Below are 20,254 nucleotides of genomic sequence, written 5' to 3' on the forward strand. Positions count from 1 at the left end.
GAGTTCACTGATAAAAATGTGGTCACACAAGGGGAAATGCTCCTTTGCAATTGTTTTGGTTCCTTTTTTTTTTTTCTTTAAAAATTTTGTACTTCTACAGATAATACTGTAAACCTTTTGGGTATAAAAAGGAAGAAATATTCCCAAGAGTGCGCCTTTAAATGCTTCACAACAGAATGCAAATACTACGTGTATTACAAAAACATGTGTAAATGCATACATGTATGAACATATAGCTGTATAAACAGATACATGTAAATATGCACACACATATTTGCACTGTCTGTCTATCCACCTAAGGAGGAAGACAGACACAGCCTCCACACAGTAACCCAGAGGACACGGGAAACCAGCAAGCCGCAGCCCTCCATAGTTCTGGGTCCACTGTTGCTTCTAAGAAGACACACCAGCAACGAACCTAGGCTTCAAATCTGATTTTTACTAATAAAGCTGTCAAGGCTTACTAAACCCACAGCTGTGAAGACTGTTACTGTATTCTCCCTAAAGCTTTATGAAAGTGCTTTGGACTCTGAGAAATTCAAGTCTGGAAAGTGCCATATGGTTGTACAATTATTAAAAACTTTTAATTGCCTTTAAAAAGGGGGGGAAAGCCCCCACGTGTCAAAACCGTCGCCCTGGTCAAAGCCAGGGGCTGCTCTGGTCCTTTATTAAGTCAACCTCTTGGGGGGCCCCCCTGGGCAGCTGGCCCCAATCCTCCAGACACCACATGAGAAGACCTCCTCCCCTTCCCTAGAGGGGCGGCCGCGGGAGGAGGGAGAGCAGACAGCAGCGGCGAGGGAACCAGGAGTGGCAGCAGGGCTGGGAGCAGGTTTGCTCATTGGCGCGCCCTGAGCTCTCTGTGCGCAAGCTTCTCACCAAAGTGACAGACAGAAACTATCCGGTTATAATGGAGCCAGCATGAATGTTCTAGGTTAACCTAGACGCGAACTCCTGAACTCAGAAAAAAATGCTTTAGCGTATGTTTCCTATTTTCAAAACGATTCAAGACTGGTCTATAATTTCAATATGCAAAAAAAGTTTACTGGAAGGCTGTCAATCAAAAAATAATCATTATTCTCCCTACTTTTGAGGGTTACATAATGCAGATAAAATCCACAGGAACAGGAGCCTGGTGTCACTAAGGCATTTTGGTGACTGAGATTGGTTCATACACACATTATCAGTCTGAAAATTCTTCCCAGAAAATCTATGACCCTGGAACTGGATCTCGAGAGAGAGACAGGGAATTCACTTTCCAGACACCAGAACGTCATCAGCTTGATTAAACTAGCTACCGCAAACTCCGAGTTCATTAACTTATTTGCAAATATTTGCAAGAACAGGGCGTTCTCTTTCTTAAAAGCTATTCACCAGAATCAGAGTGACCTTGAAAACGCACACTGCACACCATTCAGCTTCTCTGTAGAGGCGGAACGATGTGTAATTGGGGTTCAGAGCAGGTTGAGGGGACCAGTTTGATACTATCCAGGCGCTTCAGGGTCGGGGAAGGATTGCTTGAAGGCACGAGGGCTCACAGGAAGCCAGCCGGGCCTCTGGGGTGGCCAGTGCTGCCGGACAGCAGACCAATGTGTGAGCGGACCAGGAGGCCCACCTGCTGGACAGCTCCCCTGCAGGCTGGCTGCACCCCGCCCCTCACCTCGGGAAGCCAGTCTCCAGGGGCAGTGCCAAGAATCAAGAGAAACCAAAATGCTACCTCAGGCCCATCCTGAACATGTACACATTAAACTGCGTTAGTCCTAAAATCAGACGACTGCTAGTTCAGCCTATCCTGGGGTGTGTCTGTCTACTTGGACACCAAAAGGCAGGGCCTGCAGAGTCATCAGAAACTTCATCCTGGCCCTGGAAAAAGGGGCTTCAGGACTGGGAAAAACATTCAGTGCCAGGGAAGGTAACCACATTAATTCCACTGCCACACCAAATCACCTGACAGGCAAGACCTGGTCCTGACCAAGGGCAGCTTCTCCATATGAGGAGCTAGTACCTGCCAAAAGGGCTTCCAGGTTGAGCTCCCAAACCTGATACCCAGAAGGCACAGTGAATTCATTCCTCACCTCCGCAGGAACTACCAAGGGAGGATATATCAGTACGCCTGTTTCTATATCCTGTTTTATGCCCCCACACAGATTACCAGGACCTGATAAATGAAGAGGAATTTGGGGACAGGATGAATCTGGGAACGCTACAGAATCTGAAGATATCAGAAACATATAAGCCATTTGGTTCAGGGACACTGGGTAAGTTACTTTCACTGACATTAAACAAGTTTTCTTAGTCTTCTCCACAAATCCCTACTGCAGGAATCTCTGCATAATGAGCATGTCCGAGACACACGCTTACTGAACCATCCAGGTCATTCAAATCTCCTGAAAAGTTACCCACCTCATCATTATCAGATCTAAAGAAACATGCCCTGGAAATATAATCAACATACACCTTTCTCTCACATACCCAACACTTCCTTTTATAAACACTTTGATCTAACTAGTAAGTAGCCCCCAAACACCCTAATGCATGTCTGACTCCAAAGCTGATTCATAAATGACAACTAAACTAAGCATTTAAAATAAAAACAAAAAACAAAACTTTTAGGCATGACTCACTTGCTGCAAAGAAGAATCCTGTGAGAAACCCGTTTCTTTAAAGTCAATTTCATCATCACTGGATGAATGAATATGGCAGGTTGTAACCTATATGCATAAAAATGTAAAAAACTATTTAAGAGAGAAAAATTTTGGACATTTGTATCAGCATTTTTACGGAAAAAAAATCACATTTAGTTTTTCTCTCAAATGTGTAACAATAGCATGAACAAAAACAAGTAAGAGCTAAGCTGTAAAATCCACCCAATAATTCCAGGGAGCACTTCAATCAGGAGGTTCAGCCGCCTAGCCTTCCACTGCCCAACTGCAGCTACCTTACCAGTATTACCCACACCACAAAGCATGTGAGAGACGAATTACTCCATGTATATGACTTTGATAATTATCTCCAATTAGATGTTTACAAAGCGAAGGAAGAATGGCTCAGATAAAATATAAAATAATTAACTATTTCAAGCCTGAAGGGTAAAACTGCAGTCCCAGCAATCACTAATGAGCCACTAAAAAGCTCAGGTTTAAATACAACCATTTCATTTTTAATTCTTGCACTTCTCACTCATTCTAAGAAAAGCACTGCTCGTAAGTGCTAAATATGACTTGAGTCAATAGTCCTCTGCTCATTACAAGACCCCAGACCTTCTGCCCCTTAACACGTAATCCCTGCCCCTAACAACTTAAAACTAACTCACATTAATTAAATAAACAAAAGCATAAACAGGAACTGCTCACCAATTCACAATAAGTGATTTTCATTAATTAATTAATTCATTCATAAATGTATTAACAAATAGAAATGACTAAGTACCACACTAATACTGGTAATTGCTACAGAGCAAGTAATAAATGTGAACAGTCTGCAAAATTCTAAGAACAAGCACTGTACTTCTTAGGTAACTTACACTGGATTTTCTGAGCTACCTGTCCTGTAGCAGTGTTCTAGGCAAGAGAGCTCTGTCCTCAGGGGAGAAACAGCGGCCGTTAACCGCCAGCCCTTGCAGCTGTGCCCAGAAGCCTGGAGCCACACACACTGGCCTGGTCTGCTCTGTGATGTTCCAACACCGATTCAAGAAGCCCAGAGTAGAGTCCACAGGGGTCTGTATGTGCTGTGGCTTATGAAATTCTGAATAAATCACTGTCTGAATAAAACTAATCTCATCTTTCTTTATCTGGACATCTTTGAGGAAGATACTAAGTCCAAGTGAATAACCCAGTTTCCAACTAACTCCCTCTCCATCCTCCCTAAAGTGCAGACAAAACATTCACATGAATTTTGCATGTGAATTCGCATGAATTTTTCTGATGAAATCACAGCAGAATTTGTGATCTGCCTGCCTGAATCAACCATTGCTTTAGCAAATAGATGGGAAAAGTGTGTCTGTGTGTGTGTGGTGTGGGGGACAGTTTGTCAACCAAGTAGATGGGAAGTGTGTGTGTGTGTGTGCATGTGTGTGTGTGTATGTGTGTGTGTGTGTGTGGTGTGGGGGACAGTTTGTCCATGAAAGCCCAACGAGAGTGCAGATGGGATGGGTGGAATACTGCTTGGTCACGGCAGCTGGCACCTTACAGGGTGACTGCAACTGAGAGCAGGTCAAGTGGCTCCGCTGCAGTGGATTTAGGAGCTTCAGGCCACGTGGCTGGCAAGTCAATACAAGAATCACACTAAGCCCATGGTGGGGGGTGGGGCACAAAAACAGAAGACAATTCAAACAGAAAGCCAGGAGAACTAGACAGAGCCAAAAAGGAGTCTGCCACTCCTGGTCTGTCTTGCTGTTTCAAGTTCAATAAGAATTCAATGTATCCTTATTCATACTTTTTGCTACAAACTAAGAATTTATCAGCTCATTAATGAAAACAAGAAACTAGAGTCTTGTTTTCAAACTTGAGCAACTACTGTGTGCCAGACACTGTGACCCCTTCCATCTTCTCCTTAACTAGTATCCTCAATGCAATTCAAGTAATCTTTTCCTCCAGAAAGAAACTACTGTTTTAGAAAGTTATTATTAATAATAGCATAAAGCATGTGCACCTTCTCAATTATTCTGTTGAGAGATGTGGTGATTCTGATTCTACCTACAGGATAATGCAGTCTGAAATCATTATTAATAAAATGCGCTAAAAGATGCAATTTAACTTGTTAATCTTAGTCCCTGATCTAAACTTTCAGAACACACCCCTTTTGAAGCATCTCCAGCTCAATAAATGCCTCCCTCATTCCTCTTCTTCCAGCTGAAGTCCTGTCATCTTGTTTCTTCTGTCCCACCCACACCTGTTCATCCTTACTGTCAAAGAAGAACCTGAAACCCCATCACTTCTGCTCAAGTCTATCATCACCTCCCTAGGGAGGGTTTCCCGAGAAGGCAATGGCACCCCACTCCAGTTTTCTTGCCTGGAAAACCCCATGGATGGAGGAGCCTGGTAGGCTGCAGTCCATGCTAAGGGTCGGACACGACTGAGCGACTTCACTTTTCCCTTTCATGCATTGGAGAAGGAAATGGCAACCCACTCCAGTGTCCTTGCCTGGAGAACCCCAGGGACGGGGGAGCCTGGTGGGCTGCCGTCTGTGGGGTCGCAGAGTCGGACACGGCTGAGGTGACTTAGGAGCAGCAGGGAGGGCTCCCCCTCACCGGGACGAGCACTGCGCCCAGCAGTCTCTCTGCTGCACCTCCAGTCCCACTAGAGTCTGTCCTTAGGCCAGCAGCCATGACGATCCTTTAAATCGTGACAGATTTAAAACCACTGACATTACGTCATGGCACTTTTCATTCAGTTCCAAACCCAATGGCTTTTCATCTCACTAAGACCACAACCCCGGGAGCGTGCCTTGAAGCTGCGAGAGATCTCCCGTTTTATTCTCTGCCATGCTCTTTCTGACATAAACATGCAGGTGCCGAACCGGCCTCTGCACCGGCTCTTCCATCTCCACTTGCCTCAGCCTCTACACCAATATTCTCAAGGACATTTCCCTTGACCACTTCATTTTAAACGCACATCTGCCCAAAACACTCCAACTCCCTTCCCCTCACTTACCCTCCCCCCTGTGATTATCCACCTCCACTAAGGCAGGGATTTTTGCCCATCTTGTCTAGTGCAATATCCACAGTGTCCAGCATACAGTAGCCACTCAACGAGTTAATGAATTAAGGAACACCAATAAATCACTAAAGGAGAATTCAGAATCCTAACTTTTAAGAAAGTAACAAGGAGATGAGAACACTCTTGCCAAGCAAGACTATATTCTAAGCAAACTAGACTTTTTTTTTAATAAGCGAAAATGCTTTTGTTTTGTGCAAAAAGAGTAACCTATACTCTTGATACTGTAGTGAAAGAAAAAAAAAAGCCTTTGAGATGTTACCTTCTTTCATGATAAAATTTCAGATTTATTAACTGTTGTGAAAAGAAAAAGCAAGTAAGAGTTTTCTTCATCTTGGCTGATTAGGTTGCTAAGCAATCTTAAGTATGACCTGACTGGTAACACCTGAGTGAAAAGTAGAAGCCACAGACTCTTCTCCTTGCTCCACGTAGTCCCACTGTGGACTCCCAGGACCTACATGACCCCGGGCTGGTTAGAAACGCAAACCCTCAGAGGTTCCGCCTCGACCCACTGGGCCTGCAAACAATTCATATGTGCGCTCTGTATTACTCTATACAACCTCCATGAACTATCTCATAAACTACCTCAACATTTAAAAAACACACCCTTGCCCCTGGAGAGGGAGGCAAAGAATGAAACAAACTCAGTTCTCCAAAGTCAGCACAAAAACATTTCCTACGTTTTCTAAATTTATCTAAATCCCTACCAATTTTTACAGTTTGGGGGCTTAGTCAGAATAGTGCGGTCTCTGGATGTTAAAATCCCAAGTTTTATTGATAATAAGCTCCCAACACAAAAGCATAAAGAGTGTATGAGTCTCTCGTGCATTTACTCTGGCGATACGAGGTCACAAGGGTGAAGTACTTCCAAGAGCTCAGCAAGAAGGCTATTCTGTGTCCCTGCTGGGGCACGGCCTGAAACATTCTGGGCAGAAAATAAAGAGTTTGGGAGCTACAGTTCAAGTCTCCTTGGTGGCCTGGGATTAATGTAAAAGGATCCTTGAAAACCTGGAACCCCCATATCCCTAAAAATACAGGGTTGGCCACAACACTTATGAACAAATTCTTTGGTCAACCCAATACTACAAAGCAGAATTCCCCACTGAAGGACTCAGACTAACCGGCGGTGGTCTGCTAGTCTTGGGTGTTTAAAACCAAAGAAGCGAGAGGTCCTGAGAGAGCAACACAAAGTCTCAGGCAACAACAAGATCACAGAACGGGGCCAAGTCGACACAGAGATGAGCAATGTTAACAGGGCTCTATTACTGGCCACTTCTGCTACATAAACCAACGGCTCCTTCTTTTGTTTTACTGTGGATTATTTGCACAGTCCAAGTGTTATGGCAGCAAGTGCAACAGGCAAAGGAGAACCAGGCTTCAGTCAGCATGCCAGGTGGAGCCCAGGATAACTCTTCGTGGAAATGTCTGTCTACATTTACCTGACCCAAAGGAGCTGAGCACTAATTTCGTGCTGTGTGGCCATACACAACATTATGCACAGATGACCGACCGCACTGTGCAAAGCAGCCGAGTGTCACCTGAACTGCAGTGTAGTCCTTCTTTACATACTGACAAGAGAAATGTACTTGAATTACCAGTTTTTAAAAAATCCTGATAACAAATTTAACTGACATTTTTTACTTCTACCTTTGAAGTTAATCAAAGGGCAAGTTTTAACAAATTTTCCCAAACAAGATCAGAATTAATACTCCTATTTCTCTATAAATAAAAAACAAGTCAAAACTCTTCTTTCAAGGAGATCACACTGCCCGCATTCTTAACAAGGACTCAATATGGGGACCTCTAAACTAACAGGTTCAGTTTAAGTATAATTAAGAACAACTTTACTCTGTAATAACACCCTGATCATCCAGAATTTTAACCAATTTGACCGGGGGAAAAAAAACACTCTACGGTGGGTAATACATTTGTTAAAACTTACTTAACCCTTCCTTGATAGCACAAGGCTGTCAAAGTGCATGTCACTTCCTCTGCTGGGCTATAACACACTGAGACACAGGGGCCACTAAACCGGCTTTAATTAAATGGCCCCACACAGTTCCCTTTCTACATTTACCTCTTCATAATTCTTTCAGCTTCTAGTACCTAATAATTCTCACACTATACCCACCTTAACAAGCCACCAATCTGTCAAGAATCTGTTAAAAGACAACCAAAGTTGTGAGATGATCTACAGAGTGGGAGGCGACAGGCCCTTGGGGCCATGTGACACAGGGTGACCCAGGGACTGCTCTGTAGCACCTCCTACCCCCACCCCCATTTTCTAAATTCTGTTCTGAGCAGATAAGGCTGCCAGGGACTTGACTGCCTAACAATCGAGGGAGTTACTGTGTATTAGAAATCAAGACTGCAGCTGAATTTCAGAACCAGAATGCAACGTCTGACACGCCTACTTCCACGTACAATCGAGGCTCCCACCTCAGGTGTCAGGCGGCACGTGCGTGCAAAAGGATACACTTTCCTTCATCTTCAAAACCAAATCAATACTTACCTTAAAACTTTATGTCTTAAAGACTACATTCCAAAGTCCAATATAATTTTAAAAAATATTATCAATGCCATTGTTCCCTGGCTCAGAGTACCAATCTGTTAAAAGCTGGGGTTCCAAAGTCATCTAAAGAACTTTCCCCAACTGGGAATGACTTTAATGAGGGTAAACTCAACTAAGCAGAAGTAGAAACCAGTTACAGGAATATTTTTTGGTGCTCCAACCACCCGGAGTTACCCAGGCGTAAGGCAACAAACCCGAGTGTGACGGGACAGCTGGGGCTGAGCTGAGGAGCCCAGGGAGCAGGCGCCGAGGGAGGTGAGGCGGTGTGGCAGGAAGCGGGGCTGAGGGCTGCATGTCCCCTGCGTCGTCCCAGGCCGGAACTGGGAGCCGACTGGACAGATGAGCCAGAGCGCTGCGGACGCAACCTCTTCTACTGATAAGAGACACGAACGTACCCCTTGGTCCACCATCACCAGGAAAAGTGGAAGAGAGGTGCCTCACATCTTTCTGAATAAGCGGGCAAAGTCCCAGAGCACCGAGATCACAGAAATGTAATCTTGTAGAACCTACTAGATCCACCGTGTTCCTCTTGTTCGTTTCTCCTAAGGAGCTTGTGCAGAACGTCTCCCATCGCTCCCTGACTTCGTCTGGAAGATCTTCAGAGGGGAGAAAAGGAAAAACGCATGATCACTACAGTGACTTTCACACAGACAAACAGGGATCCTGAGAGGCTGCCACCGTGCAGGTTGCCAGCGTGAGCAAGCCCTGCAGGCTGGGCGCCGGGCCCTGGGAGGCTCAAGTTACAGAGCCGTGCTCAGTCTGAACCCTGAGGACTTTCAGGAACCCCCTACCCTGCCCCTGTGGTCTATGCTTGATGCCAAGAGCCATAACCAGTTACCTGGATTTAACTATATTTTTAGGATCTTTTGGTAAAAACTTAACCTGGAAAATATTAATGTAAATGTTTCCAGTGAACTCCTTATAAAGGTGTGGTTAACAGTGGTCCTGCTCCACGGTCACGCGTGTCCAGGAAACACTGCACATGTTGACTCCTGCACACTTTCTTGAGAAATTCTGAGGGAATTTAGCCCCATGGAATCCAGTGTGGGTTCTTAAGTTCCTCAAAGATAATGTTTTCTAAATACTTGTGTCATAAGACAACAAACGGATACATGTGCAATAGTGAAATCCATCCTATACAGAAAATTTAAAGAAAAGGAGACACAAATAGTTTTATGAGAAAATGAAACTACAGCTGCAATCTGGGAGCCCTCACTAGACTGAAGTTGCTGTCTGAAAATTCTGGTTTAAATGTATGTGCATACACGCTCACACCCACATCTGGGAAGCAACCACCATAAAACTAAGACTGCTCTAAAAGAACACATACGTGACATGGCCAATTCAAATGTACGGCTAACGACATGCAGTGAGATGATATGGCTCATCTCTCTCTCAAGAAGCAAAATCCCAGGTGGGCAAGCCCCAGTTTTCTCCATCGCGGGGCCACAATCGTGCCACTACTGCACATTCAATAGGCAACAGCCTCCTGAACACAAACGTTCTTGAGAGGAGGAGGAGAGACCGGGAGCTAGTCTTCAGCAAGCTAACAACTGAACAAATGCTGCACCACGAGGCTAAGACATTTTGCCTCTGGAGTGAGTCACAGGACTAGAAATCCCGCTGGGGCACACAGGGTTCTTCATGTTCTCATCCAGGAGGAGGCGGAGTCAAGGCCAGGGAGCCAGTGGGAAAGGCATCCGCACAGCTTTTTCAAGGAACCTCGGGTTGATTACATTCAAATGCTAGTACAGAAAGAGTCTTTAAGGATATTGGCTAATAGCCCTCATTTTAGTAATAGAGAGAAAAAAATGCTGCTAAGTATCTTAATATGCTAGTGAAAGGAACTCAAATCCACAGGCCATGTGGGGGCCTTCAGGAAAAAAGAAACTGCAAGAGTAACTAACTGTAGCTCACAAGGCTCCACTGTCAGCCCATGAGTACTTCAAGCTCATGACTCGTGAACCATGCCCTTAGAGAATGCAAGTGGGTGACTCCAGTTACTGGCCAAGCCTGCCGATACTTAGCAAAAGGACTGAAGAACTAAGAACAGAATACAGCAAAGAGTTATGTTGTTCAAACACATTCTCAAGAGTCTCATTCAAATCTCCAGATAATGTTGAAGTAGAAGGAAGCTCCTTAGACAGCTGTTTAAAAAGCTATGAAGCCCTCCACACTACCCTTAACTTGTCCAATCCAACAGAAACGATGCTGCGACCCCTGAGCCGTTACCTCTGACGAGCTGCTGCACCAAGGCGCTGCTGGGGCCCTTCTCCGCGCTGTGCACGATGCAGTTGGCTATCCTCGTCAGGTGGCCCATGTAGCCGTGCCGCCGACCTCCCTCGGCCCTGCCAGGGGGCAGAGGACAGATGTTCAGACTCCTGACGGGGGGGTGACGGCACAGCTGGCTAACTGCTGTGGAGTTAAGCAATCATTCTAAAATCTGAGCCACCAAGGACAAGAACAGACAGGAGAGGAAGGTAAGGAGTCTTATCAGACTCGGGGTAGGGGTGGGGGGAGCAGTGAAATGTGTGGCAGAAAATAGTCTACTCAAAAAATTACACTGCAGCCTCACTGGACACTAGGGCAAATTTTGTTCAAGTATTCAAACCAACCGTCTTTAGTCACATACTATCTTTAAAAACAAAAACACGAACATTCACCGGTACCTGATGATGCTGTGGCTGTGACTTTCTCTCTCTCTGTAAAACTGTTTTTCAGACTAAACAGACTGTAGAGAACTGAGGTGAGAATTCTACTGGTTCATTTTGCTAAGACAGGATATTAAATTTCAATCATATTAATCAATTACCAGAGAAAGTTATCTACTAATGGCATTTCTTGAGTTAAAACATTAGCTGACTCGAGGACTTGGCCAAGAGGAAAGGTGGTCACCTTGCATCTGGCCCATACACCACTGGGAGCAGACATGCGTGTTACTCCTCACCCATTCCCTCACCAGAGTCTACTCTTCACAAGTGACCCATCTTTACACTTAGGACTTCTCACATCACTGTGACTGCTCTACCTGAATATTTAAAAAGTGTCAATATTTTAAATTCTATGAAACAGAAGACTTTTGAATGCAGACAGGAGGGAACAAACTGAAGGGATCTTTACTTAAAGGAGACTCTTTCAGGAGCCACTTTAAAAAAGAAAAAACCACATAATGCTTACAGGCTTGCCTCAAAAGTGTCTGCTACCAAGCTTAGAGGTTCCACGGATACCTATAGGTCGGAAGGCACAGGGCGGACTTCAGCTGAGCTGCTAAGAGCCTCCCTTCTTGTTCAGTCGCTCAGTCGGGTCCAGCTCTTTGTGACCTCTTTCAGTTTCACAGTAAGATTCACAATAAGAACCTGAATGTTCATTCGGGGCAAATTCTTACAAACTCTGCTGTATTCCCTCAAACCTCCACAAGTGAAAACAAACACCCATCTCCAAGCTTTTTGGCCCAAGGCCCCCTATGTTCTTTATGCTTCCTGTTCAAGGAAACCTTAAAAAGCTCTTTCAAGACCACCAAGAAAGAAGAAATCATCTTAGCCAGGATTTCAGAGGCTGGAGCTCACAGGGAGCAGAGCACTGGTGAGACGAGGAGGCAGAGAGAGGCAGGGAGTCAAGGAAGGCGAAGACAGACCAGAGACGTCCATCTGGCCACAGAAGGGCTCTCCTCGGAGGAGAGGACCTGAGCCCCAGCCACACTCAACTACAAGCCATCTTTCTCCACAAAGAATCAAAGCAAAGCCCTATCAGTTTTTAGTAATTGATTTTTAAAAGAAATGTATACCCCAAAATGTATGCTTCCATAAATATGACTTAAAAGCAAACACAAGAATGCCTTGAGAGTGTTTCCCAAACTCACCCCCTGCTGCAGAATCTATGGGGAGGCATAAAAGCTCCCTGGGCGTTAGAGAGGAACGCTCATCCCCGACAACACTGCTAGGGGAAACTGTAACAAAGCCACTCACAGGCCGCAACACATACCGCAAGCAACCGTGCCAATCAGCTAACGGAAACTTTCTATAAAACGAAATACTAGGCAATTTTGCCCTCCTCTAGCTCCAGGCACAAAGTGACTCTAGGAGCTAATTATCATCACGGAGGACTTGCCTTTGTCATTCTCTTCCTCCTTCCCATCATTCTCAGAAAAACCACCATTCACAAAGAAACAAGAAGTTTCAAAAGCAGCAACAGAGGAGGGGCGTACTCCCAACTCCTGGTTTCCCCTCAAGACAGGTAGAAAGACAGGGAGATCTAAAAGTAAATTATTAGAAAAATACCTGTTAACAATTAAATGCTCTGGAAGTCCCAAGAGAGCCATTTGTAACTAGCTGTAAAGTGGCCTATACCATGTAACTATATCCATTGTTCCCTGGCTAGAGCAAGGGCGCGCATTTTCTTCAAATTAAAAATCAGGGCTCCTCTAGAGGCTCAATGGTGAGGAGTCCGCAGGAGACATAGTTCAGTCCCTGGCCCAGGAAGACCCCACATGTCTCGGAGTGGCAACTGCTAAGCCTGTGCTCTAGAGTCCAAGAGCCACAACTACTGAAACCTGAGCGCCTAGAGCCTGTGCTCTGGAGCGAGAGAAGCCGCGGCAATAAGAAGCCCACACGCTGGAGCTGGAGGGTGGGCCCGCCACGCCACAACTCTGCAAAAAAGCCTGAGCAGCAGCAAAGACCCAGCACAGCCAAATATAAACAAATAATCACACTGAACTCCTATCCGAAAACAATATACTTACTGTTTCTTCTCATTCATTTCCCAGGCATCAAGTATTCGTTCTATTAACTGACATTTTTGAAAGAGCTGAATAAAAAAGAATGTTCAGGTTAACATGGACATAAATGTCAAAGTGTCAAAATTTTAAAGTGAAACAGAACTCTAGTTAAACAGAAAAGTGATACATACCACTTTGTACATACAACCCAGCAAGCTAAACACAGCTGTGAATTATTGGCTAAATCAGATGCAGTGTGATAAAGTAACTGCTACCAGCGAGCAGCTGACCTAAAGCAAAGCCAGGTTTTATTCTGAAATGGAATCATGCCCCAGCAAAAATTTAGTTCACAACCCACAGCAATACTTGTACTTTTCAAATGTGAGCAACACTCACTTCTACATGAACTAACAGTATTGCATTCTTATTAAAAACAGGTGTGGCTGGCCAGTGACCAGAGCTGTGGGCTGCATTATCAGAATGTGCAAAGCCAGTCTCATTCAAAGGTCATTTGTCTTCCCCATCTACTTGGTCACTCCAGGCTAGCCTTGCCCGTCTTCAAGGTTTGGGGGTAACACAGTATGAGCGAGAGAATGTCCATAGTCACAGAACTGCAGAGCAAGAAGACACCTGAAGACGACTTGGAAAATCACCACCTCACATTTAACAGAAGACAACAGATCCCCGAAGAGGCGTGCTGCCACTGCAGAGAACCCACCTCTCCCCACTTTCAGTCACAGGTTCAGCACCAAAAATGAAAACTCAGGCAAGCCAAATTAACTGTTCAAGTGTTTTTTAAATTTGTATTGTTTTTTAATTTCCAAAAGGTTTCTAAATCTTCCAATCTATTGAGTTTACTGAAACTTTTTTAGAAAGTTCATCTAATGGTGAACTGCCTAGGATATGATTTATAGTATCACTGGTTAAAAGTACAATCAAAATAGGACAGTTAAATCCTTAGATTCTGAAATCTCACCTCCTACCCTTAGACTTCAATTCACTTCATAACTTAAGTAGAAAACTACTCTAACCAGGAGTGGCAGAAAAAAAGACACCAAGTAAGCTTACATGTTTCAATAACAAGTTGTCACCAGCAGAGTCTTGATCAGTAATTGTGCTATTTTCTGTGTTTTCAAAAGGACTCGCAAGAATCAGTGCAATGCAAATTTCCACTTGTGTATGTAAAAAGTTATTCCATGTGTATTTGAAGAACATGTCCTACAAAAAAAAAGAAAAGTAATGCTTTCTTTTACTGTCATCTCAATCTTTCAGTCACTACCTCAATACATTCACCAAATAATCAATCAATAAAGGATGTGCTCCTGGTACAATAAAACAAATTAAAAGGAATACATTATTTTTAAAGGCAGTTTAAAATGCCTCCATAGACTAAACAACATATTTGCTCATTCAACATGTCAGAATTTGCAAGGAATCTAATAGAGACCAACAATAAATGCATAAAGGCAATAATAAATTTCTTTGAGAAAACCTTTTTGTTTTCACAGTGACTAATACAGATATTAAGTTTAGTAAATTTCCAATGATTTTCAAAGAAATTTATGAGAATTTCATTTTGATTCAACAAAATGTTCACTGATGACTCCTGAGCAGTGTCCAGTGCTAGTTGCAAAATACGGTCTCCAATGTCAAGGTGCTCACACCTTAAAAAAGTAACCGGGCCAGGTCCGTGAATCCTAAGCACAGGCCTCGGAGCCGGGGACCTCAGGGGTGCGGGAAGTCCAGATAAGACAGTCTTAATATCCTCTGCAGCTCTCTCTCAGTGGAAAAAAAACAGAAGCCTGTCCCCTGAAGAGAAGCATTATGAAGGGAAAACAGTGCTGCAGGCAGCAGCCACTATGGCTCACACAACCCCCAAAGTGACTACACTCACTCTATCCTCCACGGGAGACCGAGCTTTCGGAGGGAAATGTCTGTGTCTTAACTGTCCTGGAAATTCTCTATAACACAGGCACAGATCTCTACGCAGAGCAACAATAAATCACTACTGAAAAATTAAAAGCACTCAAAATTGATGATAACCTCAAGGGCAAGACTGTCTGCGCTCAGACCAAGAAAAGTCACTGACACGTACTGTGAGTTTATGAGATTCTACAATCAGCGATCTTATTTATAAAAGCTCAATGGCAAGTGAAGACATCTTCCAGGGACATCTTACCAGTATGACCCCAATGCTATTCAGCTCCATGAGGTCCCCGTTGATGCTGCTGGTATTCGTCTGGAGGAGGCTGGATACCAACCTAACCACACTTAGCCGGGTGTTCCCCACAGGGGGGTCCAGCACGCCCCACGTAGTCTTCATCACACTTTTCTGAGAAAGAAAAAGCTTTCTGATTAGGTTCAGTTTAGGACTTCCCTAGCGGCCCAGTGCTGAAGAATCCGCCTGCCAATGCAGGGGACACAGGTTTGATCCCTGGTCCAAGAAGATCACACATGCCATGGGGGCAACCAGAGGGCAGCCCCGACTCACCGCTAGAGAAATGCCTGCAGGCAGCAACAAAGACCCAGCACAACCAAAGATAAATAAAAAAATTAAAAACCAGTTCAATAAACAAACGGTGCAGGAGTATGTACTAAGATATGACACTAGTTAAGCTAAGCCCACGAACAACTTGGCCTAAATTCTACACGTGCAGGAAAATCCAAAACTCCTACTGATATCTTTAAGGTATGATGAAATAAATATAAGAGAAAAAAAACAGGTAATTTTCCTAGACTACATATTTTGTAAGAAATCAAGTATCCCCCCTGCCTTCAATATTCTAAACAAGCAGAAAGCTTGTCAAGTCCATGAAGAAAAAGTGCAATATTCCAAACCTGACCAGAAACCGGAGAAACTGAGAAAAGTGACAAGTGCTTTTGGAACACAGTCCTCAACCTCTGCCAGAGAAAAACGCAGACTCAGTAGCTGCCTCTGGGTCACAACCTAGAAACAGGATCAACCTCAAACCTGCTTTCATCCATAAAAGGGAGTTTGTATTCTTTGAAATTACATAAGATAGACCCAGAACATTTCAGAACTTTAGAAGTTTGGCAGGAGACCCGCAACAAAGTGAAAAGGGTATCCTTCTCCATGTCCCCGTCCAACAGGGCTTCCCAGCACCCCCGCCTGCTCTCCTCCAGGCTCAGGGGAAAGGGGAGCCACCCCCTACCCTCTGCAGTACATGCTAATGAACACAGATCTACTCACACACTGCACTGTGCAGTAAAGCCCGTCAGAGGCTGAACTCACTGCCCCCAGCAGGGAAACAGAAGTCCAAACAAAACACTGTCTTACTTTGGAATCAGGCCCAAGAAGAGCACCAGAGTGAGAACTCACATGAGATGCTTCTCTGTCCACCGAGAAAGGAGACAGTGACACCTGAGACACGGGTCAGGGGCGCCCAGCCACACCTCCTCTTCTCTCAGGTCGCCCCCCTCCTCCGACTTTCACTTCTTTTCTCCTGAACAAATGCTGCTTCTTCCCTGACTCTCCTGCCCTTCTCCCCAGGCCTGGCATGAAGGACGCCACTGGCCAACATCAGTAGCGCACTTTCCACGGCGGGCCCTGAGCACTCCGGCCTGTGCCCCAGACCACTGCCTGCTCGCTGGTCATATGACGAGACAATCTAGAATCTGAACCAGACTCCAAGCACAATGGACATAAATTATTCTCTGCCTCCCCTCCACAAACTGGAAACACCTAAAGCAGAAGGGAGACACTACTACACTCTGTCCCCAGGAACTCACTCCACAGAGGCCACAGAGGTGCACTGTGTATAGCCTGAGACGCCGGGTGCGATGATGCACACAGAAGGAAAAACCCAAGTTAAGAACTAGCGTGGGTGGCAGAACCCTCAAGGGTCTGTCTTCCACCCCAGAGACACCACAAGGGAGAGCCTCGTCCCCTAACCTCAGTCTGCAGTGATCCAAGGGGTAGTCATGACAAAGACACCGCTATGGACCATGGACACCCTGCTTCTGTAGGTCTTCACTGTCTGCGTTTTCAGTGGCTGCCTGAATAAACAGTCATTTCTGGATTAGCCCCTGACAGAAAAACTAACACTCCAAGTCACAGTCAACCCACCACTTCTTGAATGACAATCTGTCTGTCAGGCAGTTATACTGCTCCAACTCTGAGTAAGACAACCCGACTTCCAAGATTAGTGTCTTGAAGATTAATGTGTACCTCAAAGGTGTGAAAATGACATGCTATGAGAAGAAAACTATTTTACTTGCATGTAAATACACAGAATTTATAGGGAAAAAAAAGAACAAAAAGCTGAGTTTTCTAAGCAGGTAAGTATCTTACTTAATTTGCTTAATTCTATTCCATTCATCAATTTAGACACTATATACAGATAAAAACCAATTTAAAAACTAGTTCAAAAGCAATGAAAACAACGGCACTTCTAACATACTCTGCACAAGGCGGGTGGGCCACAGCCAGCTCTTTAACTCAGAAGGTTCACCCACCTTCTCACAGCTGAAATCAGACTACGGAACTGTTCAACGACTCGTCAGAGAGCTGCCTTACCTTGGGGGGCTCAAGCAGGAGCTCGTGAAAAGATCCAAGTCTTCCTCGAATGGCTTCTAGAACACTCTTGTTGACCGAACAAGCTGAATGACTCATGCCTGGTGGGCAGATCTCTATATGGCCTTCAAATCTTGAAACAAAGTAAGTTAATTTTATTATTTCAGAACAAACCATTCAAGGTGCTCTGTAACAGTTATGGTAGTGGCTGAGTCACATGGTCATGCCTGACTCTTGCAACCTCATGGACTATAGTCCAACAGGCTCCTCTATCCGTGGGATTTTCCAAGCAAGAGTACTGGAGTAGGTTGTCATTTCCTCCTCCAGGGGATCTTCCTGACCCAGGGCTCGAATCAGTGTCCCCCACATTGGCAGGCAGGTTCTTTACCAACTGAGCCACCAGGGAAACCCCTATCAGAGTACAGGGATATTCAAAACAACTGTGGAATATATGTAATTATATAAAAATTTCTGGAAGGATAGGAAGAGGGTATAATAAAACCTTGATGGGGATCAGCTGACATGACCAGAAATCCAACATATGCTGTCAGGGGAGAAATCATATGCCATTTCCTCCCATTTTCTCTGAACTTTCTAGCTCCTTGCACCTACTATACTAACACCATGTCTCTAACCAGAAAATGTGGGAAGCAACCAGAGATCCCTGAACCACAGTGCATACCATTCTTGCCTACCACTGGACGACGTTAATGATAAACAGGCCTGGGATTTCCCTGGTGCTCCAGGGGTTAAGAATCGGCCTGCCGAAGTAGGGGACACAGGTTCGATCCCTGGTCCAGGAAGATCCCACATGCTGTGGGCCAACTAAGCTCATGGGCCACAACTACCAAACCTGGGCACCCTAGAGCCCGTCTTCCACATGCAGCACTGAAGACCCAGGGCAGCCAAAATAAATAGGCCTGCATCTGTTCTACGGATTCTCTCACTAGTCCATCAATATCGCTTCTTCTTTCAGTTCAGTTCAGTTCAGTCACTCAGTCGTGTCCGACTCTTTGCGACCCCATGAACTGCAGCACGCCAGGCCTCCCTGTCCATCACCAACTCCCGGAGTTCACTCAGACTCACGTCCATCGAGTCAGTGATGCCATCCAGCCATCTCATCCTCTGTCGTCCCCTTCTCCTCCTGCCCCCAACCCCTCCCAGCGTCAGAGTCTTTTCCAATGAGTCAACTCTTCGCGTGAGGTGGCCAAAGTACTGGAGTTTCAGCTTTAGCATCATTCCTTCCAAAGAAATCCCAGGGCTGATCTCCTTCACAATGGACTGGTTGGATCTCCCTGCTTCTTCTTTAAAAGGCGCATATTAATGTTCTGTATAAAGCTCTATCTATAGTCATTATAAGTGGCTTGGAGCTTCCCTGGTGGCTCAGACGGTAAAGCATCTGCCTACAATGCAGGAGACCAGGGTTCAATCCCTGGATTGTGAAGATCCCCTGGAGAAGGAAATGGCAACCCACTCCAGTATTCTTGCCTGGGAAATCCCATGGATGGAGGAGCCTGGCAGACTACAATCCATGGGGTTGCAAAGAGTCGGACACGACTAGGCAACTTCACTTTCTCTCACTTATAGTTATTATAAACCATTTCTCTTAGGAAAACAATTATGAAATTGCTTTCATAAAATCACTGTTAGGAAGCATGGGGATTCTCAAAGTTGGGGGACAGAAGGGAGGGGTGTAAAAATGTGGGTGCACAGTTCAGATTAAAACATAAACCTGGGAGTGGTGTGTCAGTGCAAACTCACTCCCAAGCTCCCAAGGCCTGCGCCGAATCCTGGCCCTTGGCTCACCAGCTATTTGTCCTGATACGGAAAGAACGGCCCCCCCAGGACTGCTGGGGGCCACGCTGGCATCGAGGGCAGAGCCCCGCACAGCTGACACCTGGAGGGGGACCATTACGACAGCCATCTGAAAACATTTCACACGTGCAAGTGATTTCCAAGAGCTACACGTAACAGCATTCAGAAACGCAATTATAGAAAGGGCGCGTGGGCAGGGGAAAGGACTTCTGCTTTGATTATAGTGCTTTTTACTGTGTAGGGGTTTTAATAATTTATGTGGCCAGATATAGCATTCTTCACTGCAGTTTCTGTCCAGGAAGCCAGACTTTGAAACTTCTTTACAGTGTCATAATCCTATGAGCTTCTGCATGCTTTTCCTCTAGTATTTTTCATTTATCTGGAATATATTTTTATGCAAAACAAGCATAGACACTGTATTTCTTCCCCAAGTGGCGAGTCGCTTTCTAAGCCACATTTACGACCTGCTTTTTTCACTCATGTGAAAATACCATACAAAAACTTATACTCAAAATCCTTACTCATTCACGTAAGTTTCACTTGTTCGTCTGATAAACACTGGAGGCGGTTCAGAGGCGAAGTTGTATCTGACTCTTGCAACCCTGTGGTCTGTAGCCTGGCAGGTTTCTCTGTCCATGGGATTTTCCAGGCAAGCATACTAGAATAGGTTGCCATTCCCTTCTACAGGATCTTCCCAACCCAGGAACAGAACCCCAGTCTCCTGCATTGCTGGTATATTCTTTTATCAACTGAGCTGTTCATCTAATAAATACTTAGTGAGCATAAACTTATCTACCTGCCTTGACACAGGTCCAACAGTCAGTATCCACAGTGTTTCTCACATTTTAGTTCTTTCAAATGTATGTAAAGATCCACCAAATCCAAAACAAAACTCACGCTGACATTCC

The 20,254-nt window shown here is 44.9% G+C and overlaps 1 protein-coding gene across 15 annotated transcripts in view; it reads right to left on the minus strand.

Annotated features, from left to right (window-relative positions):
• PPP6R3 (protein phosphatase 6 regulatory subunit 3) overlaps window positions 1–20,254 on the minus strand; it is a 125,271-nt gene that overhangs the window by 28,697 nt on the left and 76,320 nt on the right. For 8 of the 15 annotated variants that reach the window (XM_027531745.1, XM_027531747.1, XM_027531751.1 and 5 more), the window contains 7 exons: window positions 17,535–17,664; window positions 15,177–15,329; window positions 14,066–14,215; window positions 13,022–13,086; window positions 10,516–10,631; window positions 8,794–8,879; window positions 2,622–2,708 (listed from right to left, as the gene is read on the minus strand). In XM_027531745.1, the coding sequence (XP_027387546.1) occupies window positions 2,622–2,708; window positions 8,794–8,879; window positions 10,516–10,631; window positions 13,022–13,086; window positions 14,066–14,215; window positions 15,177–15,329; window positions 17,535–17,664 (787 nt within the window). The remainder of the gene's footprint in view (window positions 1–2,621; window positions 2,709–8,793; window positions 8,880–10,515; window positions 10,632–13,021; window positions 13,087–14,065; window positions 14,216–15,176; window positions 15,330–17,534; window positions 17,665–20,254) is intronic. The other 7 variants (XM_027531753.1, XM_027531754.1, XM_027531758.1 and 4 more) reach the window with 1 other exon arrangement.

This window comes from Bos indicus x Bos taurus, chromosome 29 (genome assembly GCF_003369695.1).
Source record: "Bos indicus x Bos taurus breed Angus x Brahman F1 hybrid chromosome 29, Bos_hybrid_MaternalHap_v2.0, whole genome shotgun sequence".
In the NCBI taxonomy this organism is placed as follows: Eukaryota; Metazoa; Chordata; class Mammalia; order Artiodactyla; family Bovidae; genus Bos; species Bos indicus x Bos taurus.